This window comes from Hippocampus bargibanti, linkage group LG06, assembly GCF_051943395.1.
Source record: "Hippocampus bargibanti isolate YZ-2025 linkage group LG06, ASM5194339v1, whole genome shotgun sequence".
NCBI lineage: Eukaryota > Metazoa > Chordata > Actinopteri > Syngnathiformes > Syngnathidae > Hippocampus > Hippocampus bargibanti.
Genome location: NC_142739.1, coordinates 23,596,260 through 23,606,111, shown reverse-complemented (window position 1 = coordinate 23,606,111; position 9,852 = coordinate 23,596,260). Strand labels below are relative to the sequence as shown.

General features: G+C 40.4%; 2 protein-coding genes across 3 annotated transcripts in view; one reads left to right on the top strand and one right to left on the bottom strand.

Moving 5' to 3' along the window:
• Positions 1 to 20: 20 nt before the first annotated feature.
• ccdc12 (coiled-coil domain containing 12) lies at positions 21 to 6,053 on the bottom strand. Its single transcript, XM_088999660.1, has 7 exons — positions 5,920 to 6,053; positions 4,293 to 4,369; positions 2,219 to 2,298; positions 715 to 776; positions 600 to 634; positions 438 to 514; positions 21 to 357 (listed from the first exon to the last, which is right to left on the bottom strand). Exons 1-7 carry the CDS (start codon positions 6,001 to 6,003, stop codon positions 278 to 280), a joined length of 495 nt encoding a protein of 164 aa, XP_088855786.1. The 5' UTR covers positions 6,004 to 6,053; the 3' UTR covers positions 21 to 277.
• A 2,305-nt stretch (positions 6,054 to 8,358) lies between these two features.
• nbeal2 (neurobeachin-like 2) overlaps positions 8,359 to 9,852 on the top strand; it is a 63,638-nt gene continuing 62,144 nt past the window's right edge. For both annotated transcript variants that reach the window (XM_088997713.1, XM_088997714.1), the window contains exon 1: positions 8,359 to 8,791. In XM_088997713.1, the coding sequence (XP_088853839.1) occupies positions 8,714 to 8,791 (78 nt within the window). In that variant the 5' untranslated portion in view covers positions 8,359 to 8,713. The remainder of the gene's footprint in view (positions 8,792 to 9,852) is intronic.

The following is a 9,852-nucleotide window of genomic DNA, read 5'->3' as shown; positions in this document are numbered from 1 at the left end:
AACCCAATAAAACACAGGGATTTCAAAAACATAAATTGGACTTTACTTTGATTTAAAACATAACCATAGGACAGAAAAATATGAAAGGTCTTGCCTGGTTGTTTAGAATTCAACCACATTTACAGATTGTACAATTGGATTTGTATGATACAAAAATAAAGACAAGGCAAGACAGGACAAAGTTCCCAGCCCACACCTGCGATAAAATATTCCCATAGTTGGATGCCTGCCCTGCTATTCACGTTTCCAGTGTGGCTTTTCTTCTCATATCTTCAAATCAGTCTGAGTCTTCCTGTTCAGCTTGTACCGCTCCCACCACACCGGCCAGCTCCTCCTCGCTGCCTCGTAAACGATCGCCTTGACACCAAAGTCAGATCAATATAAATATTTCATAAGACATTTTAAAAAAGTGGTGTTAAAAAAATACAAATACGAACGAATGAGTTCAGCAATGGCCCTTTGTGTTCTCCTTGAAAGCTTCTCCAATTTCTTTGCCACATCACGCTTGAGATCCCTAGATCCCAAAACCACACACTATGTCAGTCAGAGAGGGCCATTAATTCACACCAAAGTGAAAGAAACAATAAAGGTCTTCTCACCAGTCTGGTTTCCTTGGGGCGAGGTTAGCCAAATCCTAGGAAAATCAAATTCAACACAGTAATTAAAAAACTGCATGTTTTGGAATTAGAAATGAAAAAAAAGAAGAAAACACACCACTTCTTCAATAATGGGTTCTGGATTGGCTGCCTTTAACTGGTCCTCAACTTTATCCTCCACTGGAAACAAAACAAAAAATATCATACATCCAATATAATAGATGAAAAGGTTCCTTCAGCTGTCATCTGTACTTCACTCGAAAAGCTTCATCAGCGAACTAAAGTTGTGCTGGTAGCTCTGGCCTTGTATATATCCCTAATGTATCCCTAATGGCAACGATCTAAGACGTCAGGTGTAAGCACGATCCAAATTGAACCTCAAGAAATGGTTTTGTTAGATCGTTACCACGTAGGCTCAGTCATGCTGATGAGGTGATACCAGGGTGAATGGGGCAATCAGGGCCAGTCATAGAACATCATCAGACAGAACTAAAGAAGTAATCAGATTTGCTTCAGGGAGTAGTCCAAAGCTCCTTCCAACCTTAGAGCACGGCCCAATCAAAGCACAGATCTGGCACCGCCACCTCTGTACATAAGGGATACATATCGGGCCAGAGCTACCAGCACAACTTTAGTTCGCTGATGAAGTTTTTCGGATGAGGAACGAAACGCCCGACACCTTCAAAGATGTACAGATGACGGCTGAGGAAACCTTTTCATCGATGGACACCTCCTGTACGACTGAGAGCTTACACAGACATCCAAGATAATTATATACGTTATCACATAATAATAATAATAATAATAATAATAATAATAATAATAATAATAATACATTACATTTCTCAGCGCCTTTCAAAACTATCAACGTCACTTTACAGTCACAGGACCGGTTCACTCAACCCGGAATAACTCAAATAGATACAAAGTTAGATAGCTAGCTAATAGATAACTAATAGATAGCTAGCCACCTAGATAGCTAATAGATAGCAAATAGATAGCCAGCTAGGTAGCTAGCCAGATAGCCAGCTAGATAGCCAGCTAGATAGCTAGATAGCTCAAGTGAGCAACATGGTGTCAACAGACTGGGAAGGACCCATTGTCTATATTGTACACATCCACGAAAGTTGGAAAATTAAGAGACATTAGAGAAAAACACGATTTTCAGAGAATGAAGTCATAACAACGCAAGGAAAAAAAAAATATTGTGAATTAAGTTGTAAACTATGATTACAGCTGATATGAGAAAGTAATCTTTGTTAAAGTCTTTGAGGTGGGGGACGATTAGTGCCAAAAAATATATCTATATATTACGTTTATGAGAAATACTACAACATTGATTCGCTGTGGCGACCCCTGGAAGGGAAAATCCGAAAGGAAAAGAAGAATAATTGCCATACTACAACATAGTATTAAACATTCCGAGATTGATTTATTTTATGGTTTACAGTCCAGCATCCAAACGAATCCGAACAGTTATTACTCAACTGCAGATGGGAGTACACTTCATTCTCAGAATATACACAGTACACCATGTGGAATTAAGAATATCCCATCCTTTTTTTCCATTTTCATCATCCCAGTCTATATGTTATTTGGAATAATGACAATTCTATACCAACCTGATACTGGTTTGGCTTTGGGCACCTGCCTCTCCTTCAGCTCGTCATCCTCTGGCGTGTAATTTCTCAGCTTCAGCTCCCTGAGCAGAAGTCAAAATGTGAAACAACCTCACACCCAACGACTGATGACAACAGTGAATTGAGAAATCAATTCTAGCGAGCGCTTACAAGTAATATTGAGCACAAATGGAGATGAGTTGTGTTTCTACTTCTTTCATTCCTTTCATAACTTTGCTGCCGTGATGATGATTATTATTATTATTATTACATCCACTCCAATCCAATACAGCTTTCCAAAATTGGACTGCAGGAAACAAAGTGTAGCTACCGAGGTTCCAGTAGGGGGTAGTGTATGCTTTCAGTGAAGAGGACGAAATAAAAAAATACATAAAATAAACGAGGGAGACCATCTGCATCCCTTTATGGCCGCCTGTTGATTGACGAGAACCTTGGGGATAAAGTCACCTTTTTTTGTGTCCCCTCCCTGTGAACCCGTACTGTTAACACATCGCACCTGCTCCTGGGCACAGACAACAAACCGGCCGAGGAATGTCGACCTTGATGTTTTTTTAATTACTTTCATCGTGCCTCTTCATAGAGGAATTCGTGGCAGACTCACGGAGACGACCACACAGGGTCCGGGAAGGTGATGAAGGTAGACCGCCGTCTGGCCATGTGTGCAGCTAGAAGAGTGTTCTTTGAGCTGGTAAGCAAGCGAGTAAGGGGAGCTAGCTGACACGTTAATCACCATCTACCCCCGCCCCTCACCAGATTCCCCCAACACTGCCCCACTTTGCAGCCAACAGACGCGGGCCTTGTATGGCTATCGGCAAAGGATGCTGTTCATGTCTACCACTCTTCATTGAAGACATCATGATCTTAAAGTCTGCGATGAAGTGGCAACGTCGGTGAAACCATATCTCTTCAGACCTATTTGAATCATATTCATAATTGGAATAGTAACAAGAAAGCATATTCTCCGAATCTGAAGCCATTGATTTGATTCTCCAGCAATGCAAGATGTCTTGGTGTGACGTCACGAACTGGGGGAGGGACTTCTGGCAATGTTTCTCCCTTCCACGAGGGGGCAGCATTTGCCTTTTGTCCATGTTAGCGCTTTGTTCCAACTTCAGTTGTTCAAGCGCTATAGAAATCAATAGGTACGTTTTGTATTGTATTTTGGACAACCACCCCCACTTCAAGCTCAGATAACTCCAGACCCACATAACTTAGGAATTGACTCATTTTCCCTGATGAAAGAAGAGAGTCTAAGGTTTCTTACGCTGAATTGAATAGCTATGTCATCCTAAAATTAAATATTCTGTGAATTTGAGTAAAAATGACAAAAACCCTGGCACTGGACATGTTTGCACATAGCCTGGCAGTGAACGAGATAAACAACCCAGTTACAAGGTCGGGAAAATATTTTAAGAATAAACTTCAAAAGGGGAGGATTCATATCTGCATCAAATTCGAACAGTCTAAATATTTATTCCAGACAAAAAGCAACAGTGCCGGTTTCTTGTCGTCATAATCTGCTTGTTGAAGGCTTGCCCGTCCGTCCGTGTGTTTGCACATTTCTTCTCCCACATGTATTTTTAAACACGTGCTACAATACACACTGAGTTATAAACTGGTGTCTTAAAAAACAATTGGAGATATGTTTGTCATTTTCTGCCTTGATTACTGTCATTCGTTATCAGGCAATAATTGCTTTGGCTTCAAGAGACATTTGTTCAGTTGCAGCGGCGGAAACGCAAAGGCACTCCCTTGATGTCGTCAACTAGCAGTCATTAAATATAAACAATGGAAAATGTCTTGCAGGACAGGAAAGATGGCTGCCTGCGCATACCGAATGACACGAAGCCGCAGGATATTTGAGCAATTCATAACACGGGGTTGTGACAGTAGCCAGAGTAAACAGTGTTTGGATGTGTCGGCAATAATTGGTGTTAAGATAGGTTGCAGATAAATGTCGTGGCATTCGTTATAGATTGGTTTCACGTCCGTGCGAGAAACAACTAATAGGTCAAAGATCTTCACAGACACAGACAAATTGAAGCGGCAAACTCACTTGTGTCTCTTCACCGGCGTTTCCTCTTCCAATGAGGCTTTTTTATGCTCTGGCTCACCATCTCCCTGCTCTTGCCCCTGTTGGAGTAAAACAACAGTCTCCTGCATGACTATAACGAAACATATTTTGATACATGACAATATGGTTTACATTGATGTTTAGTGTGCAAATATTGGTTACCAATATTTTGTTGTTTGTTTATTTCCCATATCAATTTGAGTGGTATGATTAATTTCTACATTACGCTACTTAATGCATACACTTTTCACAATTACCTTCTTTCATTGACTAGAATTTTTTTTACTACAGGAAGAGTCAATAAAGCTAACAAACTGAACCACGTTGGCGGCAGGATTTGAGTCGATCCCATTCGCAAGTTGCAACAAAGTACACAAATCACATGCTAGCAAAAATCCTGGCAAAAGAAAAATGGTAACGATGGATATCAAATACCACACAATGTGCATTTTCCTGAAGATGCTTCCTGTCCACATGTTACAACAATTCATAGCCATGACTCATTCTTGAAAGGGAGTACAAAAGGAAAGCCAGGAATGTCAACATCAAACTTGGCTTGCAAGTCAGTTTACTTCCATATTGTACCGCCTTCGTGGCATCTCACATGTACTATGAAGGCATTTCACTGAAAAAAACTTTGTCACAACAGGCTTGAGGAGGACACAGATGTTCCGAATAAGTACAAGTACACCCAAAAAGCAAACTTGTGTTTAAAAAAATATTTTTAAACTATTAAGAAAGTGTGCTGGTGTCCAATATACTTACTGCACATTTAGTAGCCGACTTGCCCCCTGACTAGTTGTGTTTAATTATACCTACGGTGATTGTAAAACTCAAATAACAAATACGGGTTATATATAAATATATATATAAATATTTGGGTATGCAAATTTCCCCATTGCGGGACGAATAAAGGTATTCTGATTCTGATAACAGTTCTAATTAAATATATGTAATATTTAATTAGGGACGGCACGGTGCTGCAGTGGCTAGTGTTTCGCCCTCACAGTGTAGAGGTCATAGGTTCGATCGACTGATAGTGCCCTTTTGCTTATACGGGTTATCTGGAGCCAGTTTTAGATGACTTGAGCGAGCCAGCCAATCTAGGGGCACATATAGACGACAATTCACGCTCGCACGGTCTCTGGTACAAATGTTCCTTTTAGACGAGAGACCATGAGAGTGTGAAAGTTCTGAAAGTACTGAGAAGTGTCAATCGAGGTAAACTTGATGTGCAGTTATATTTGGTCGCTTTAAAGTTACGTACTAACCCGCTCTAAAACAATGTACGTATTTTGCACAATCTTTCCGATGACTACAAGCGAGTATGTGACGTCACATTTAGACATAAATGCACGGTCTCTACGAAACGACGTAAAATACAATATCGCCGCTAATTCATACTCCTGTTTCATAATACCATTTTATAAATATTATTCCTGTACGTGGAATGTGACAGAGAAGTCCAGAAATAAGTTTATGAGCTGCTTGCAGTCATACACGAAGCAAGCTACATGCTAACATTGCGACCCATACATTTCACTTGATATTAGCTGTTTTTTTATCATTAACTCTACTTTTTGTCTGCCCAACTTATTTCTGTACTTACGTGGAGTTGTTTATCCCTCAACGCTTTCAATCGCTCTTTTCGCTTCAGCGCTTGTTCTTGTAGAGACCCAATATTTTTTTCCATCTTTAGCCGCTCCACGCCTCTCTGTCGTTCTGGATTCCATTACAAATCCTACATTAGGTGTATGTAATCAACTGAAGAGAAATCGATTGCATATGTCTGGAGTCGTTTTTTTTGCACTTGATGAATCATTTGTAAACTGGTAGTTTAAAAAAAGTTTAAATATTTTACGAGCAATAAGTCCGTGGTGTATTTGCATGTACAAAAATATTCTAGCAGGCGTAAAAATGTTTATGAATTATTGTCGGAACTATTATCGTTCAATGAAGAAGATCAGGTGCAAGTTCTACAAATCGATCCAAATGATGGAATTCCAAATTACAACGGATTAGATGTGGTATCTTTGGTGAACAAGAGGTGCTTAAGCGACTGAATGAATACAGTCTGACCTATTGGTGTTTTAATTGATTCAACTCTTTGCATACCATAATGTAAACATGAGTCACATGTAAAACGGAGAGAGGCGCTTTCCCACCATCAGGAATGTAAACCATCATCACGGAATTACACCTGATCCAGTCTTCACTCCTCCCAATTCATAATTCACATAATACTGTGTAATCACTCAAATTAAGATGGGGTTGGTTAAAGTGAAAGTTGGCAAACAATTTAATCTATTTCCAAATCTAGTTGTTTTCCTTGGTATCTGTTCAACTATTTATCAATGTAGCAGCTGCATCCTGCCTTAATTATACGCCAACTAAGTAACCACATGCTACATTCTCAGCATATAATGTTCAAACTGCAAGCTTCATTCACAAATTGTTTATTATTAATTTATCGGATGAAATAAAGAGGGTCATCAGTGATTATAAAGATGTATAAGACGTCGCAGATGTCTGCGTAATTTTATGTTGAAATCTATATGGAACAAACATAGTTAACACAGTTCTGATGTGAGTCATGCTATTTGCATTGTGTAGTACACCACGTATGAAGTGACTCATGACGTCTTAATGTGTGTGTGTGTGTGTGTGTGTGTGTGTGTGTGTGTGTGTGTGTGTGTGTGTGTGTGTGTATGTGTGCGCGTGTGTGCGTGTGCGTGTGTGTGTATAAATTGCAACAGTTTAGTGGATAGAATTAGAGAATAATTATTTTTAAAAAGAAGCTTCAAGCTATTTATGTCACTTCTTATTGATGTTTACATGGTGTGCATTTAAAACAACAACAAATATGCCTCCACTATTGCTAGACTGATGTAAACACGTCATGGGGAAACTCCACTGGCTAAATTTACATCAAGTCAATAATAGAAGCGAACGCCTAGGGATAATATTGGCAATATTCGATATTTTAAAGGCCATGCTAATACGTCGATGAGAAGATTTCTTCAGCCGTCATCTGTACTTGTTTGAAGGTGTCGGACGTTTCGCTTCTTATCCAAGAGGCTTTGTCAGCGAACTAAAATCCTTTGCTGGTAGTTTTGGCCGTATGTATATCCCTACTGTCCAGACGTGGCGGTGCCAGACTCTGCTATGATTGGTCCCTGCTCTCAGGTTGGGGGGAGCAGAGGACTACTCCGTGCGCCTACACTGATTACTTCTATTGTCCTGACTGATTACTTCTATTGTCCTGTGTCCCATTTGATCTGGTATCACCTCATCAGCATAACTACGCCTATTTTGCCTAATAAGTTGGTTGTAGGAACAATCCAAATTGAACCTCATTCCACCATGGCGATTTAGTGAAGGTTTTTGCTGTTTTATGAAAATAGCTTCTTTTACTCCCCTTTCGAACCATCTATTTTCTTTCGCTAAGATTTTAATCTCATTGTCGTCAAATGAGCGGTTGCTAGCTTTTCGGTGCATATGTACTGCAGATTGAGGCCCACTAGTATTATCCGTGCAATGTTGATCAAGTCTTTGGTGAGAATTTCTTTAGTCTCCCCAATGTATTGCTCTTTACAATTTTCATCTTACAATGTATTGAATAAACTACTACTCTCTGTTTTTCATTTGGCAGCCTATCTTTTGGATGCACAAATGTTTGCCTTAAAGTGCTACGCTGCTATACATACTAATACGTGCAATAAATAAATAAATACTGTATTCACTTATTCGGGCTTTTCGAACTAAAATATTGATCTATCTCTTTTTCTCTCTGTGTCTCTCAGTCTCTCCTTGTCGTTGTCTCTCTCTCTCTCTCTCTCTGTCTGTCTGTCTGTCTGTCTGTCTGTCTGTCTGTCTGTCTGTCTGTCTGTCTGTCTGTCTGTCTGTCTGTCTGTCTGTCTCTCTTTCCCTCTTTCCCTCTCTCTGTCTCTCTCTCTCTCTCTCTTGCTCTCCCCCACCCCTACACACGCACACACACACATGCACTCACGCACGCACACACACACACACACGCACACTCGGAAGCAGCTACTGTGCGACTGCGGAGGCGCTCGCTTCTCATGGGTGTTCCTCTCAACGCATTATTTCCACGCAATTTCTCTTCCTAGTTCGACGTCAATCTCACCGTGACCACGTCCTTCTTCCACGCCGCCTGTTTTGAGGAGAACTCGTGAGAAGTTTTTACAACGACCCGCCCGCCTGCAACACTTTGACGCGGATTAATGAATTGAGGGCTAATGTGGCAGGAATGGTTGACGGCAGAAGCGCGCCGCGTCCTGCTCCCTGTGTGTTGGAAACAACTTGAAACAGCGCTGGGATCGTTGTAGAGTGTAGACCATGTTGGTCTTTCCCTGGAGTTTTTAATTAAACACAAACGGGAGTTAATGAGCAACCAGAAGTCTGGAGGGACGATGGCAACGAAGGAGAAGCTGTACGAGCTTTGGATGTTGTACTACACGAAGGTGAGGACGTTACACCTGACGGGGGCACCTGTTGTTGTCGTTTTTTTTGTTGCTTCGCTCACATAAGTATAATTGATATTTATTTTAAAAAATACACATTATTTTTGCTCCTCAGGTGCGTTTGCCCTGACTGCGTTTTTGTGACATCGACGGTTATAAGCGGAAGTAACTCCCCTGTTTGCACGTTAGCTTCCTCATTTATGAATTTAATCAATTTACTGTTTTGAGGAGAGTTTGAAGTACATGTATTTGAAAGCAGTACTGGAGTTGGATTCTGGTACCGGGTTAAATCAGTACGTTGTTTCGGCTTGTACCTGACCTGAAACGCAGGTGTAACTCACAACCGGCTACTTCCTGCTTATTGTAACCACGCCTCCTAAAGTCACGTGTCTTTAGTTTAAGGCGTTAAAATATAGTAAATTATTTTATTATCCGGCAAATAAATATTTAAAATAAAGTTAGTTGATTGAGCACACAATGATAATAATAATAAAATAATAATAATAATTTATTCGGATATGGAACTGTCGTGGCTTGGAATTGAAGCTGATTTATGGGGGACAGGAGATGTGAGACAATCTCTTTTCGTCAATGGACGCTACAGCTGCATATTTGCTTTCAACATTTAGCTTGTAGTAGACATGCACAATCCACCATTACGTCCGTGATCCACTGCTGAAAAGGACGCTTTGCTCCTTTCCTCTTTCATCTAGAACTGCTTCATGTCACAAAGAGGGTACAGAAAGTGCTGAAGAATGAATGACTCCCTGTGTCTTTGTGTTGCCATATTATTTGTTATTATTTTTTTTGTTTTTTTAACTTTATGCAATTGGCTAGTAAACAATCTTAGGAGTCGCCCATCTCTTGCCTAACGTCACCTGGGAGAGGCTGCATCTTCCCCGTGACATTAATTAGGCCATCTACTATGGAAAATGAACGTATGGATGATTGCGGTTGGAGTTTACAGTAGTGATTGAACTGCACTGCACCACAATGTCATTCTGTTTGTTTTTTTAGTTACATAAGACAGGCAAAATATGAGGTACAGCTTACCACTGCAA

Coding starts and splice junctions, on each gene's coding strand:
- ccdc12 (XM_088999660.1), bottom strand. CDS start 6,003: ATGGAAAAAAATATTGGGTCTCTACAAGAACAAGCGCTGAAGCGAAAA. Junction 515..599: donor GCCCCAAGGAAACCAGACTG/GTGAGAAGACCT, acceptor TTTGGGATCTAG/GGATCTCAAGCGTGATGTGG. Junction 358..437: donor GGCCATTGCTGAACTCATTC/GTTCGTATTTGT, acceptor TTTGGTGTCAAG/GCGATCGTTTACGAGGCAGC.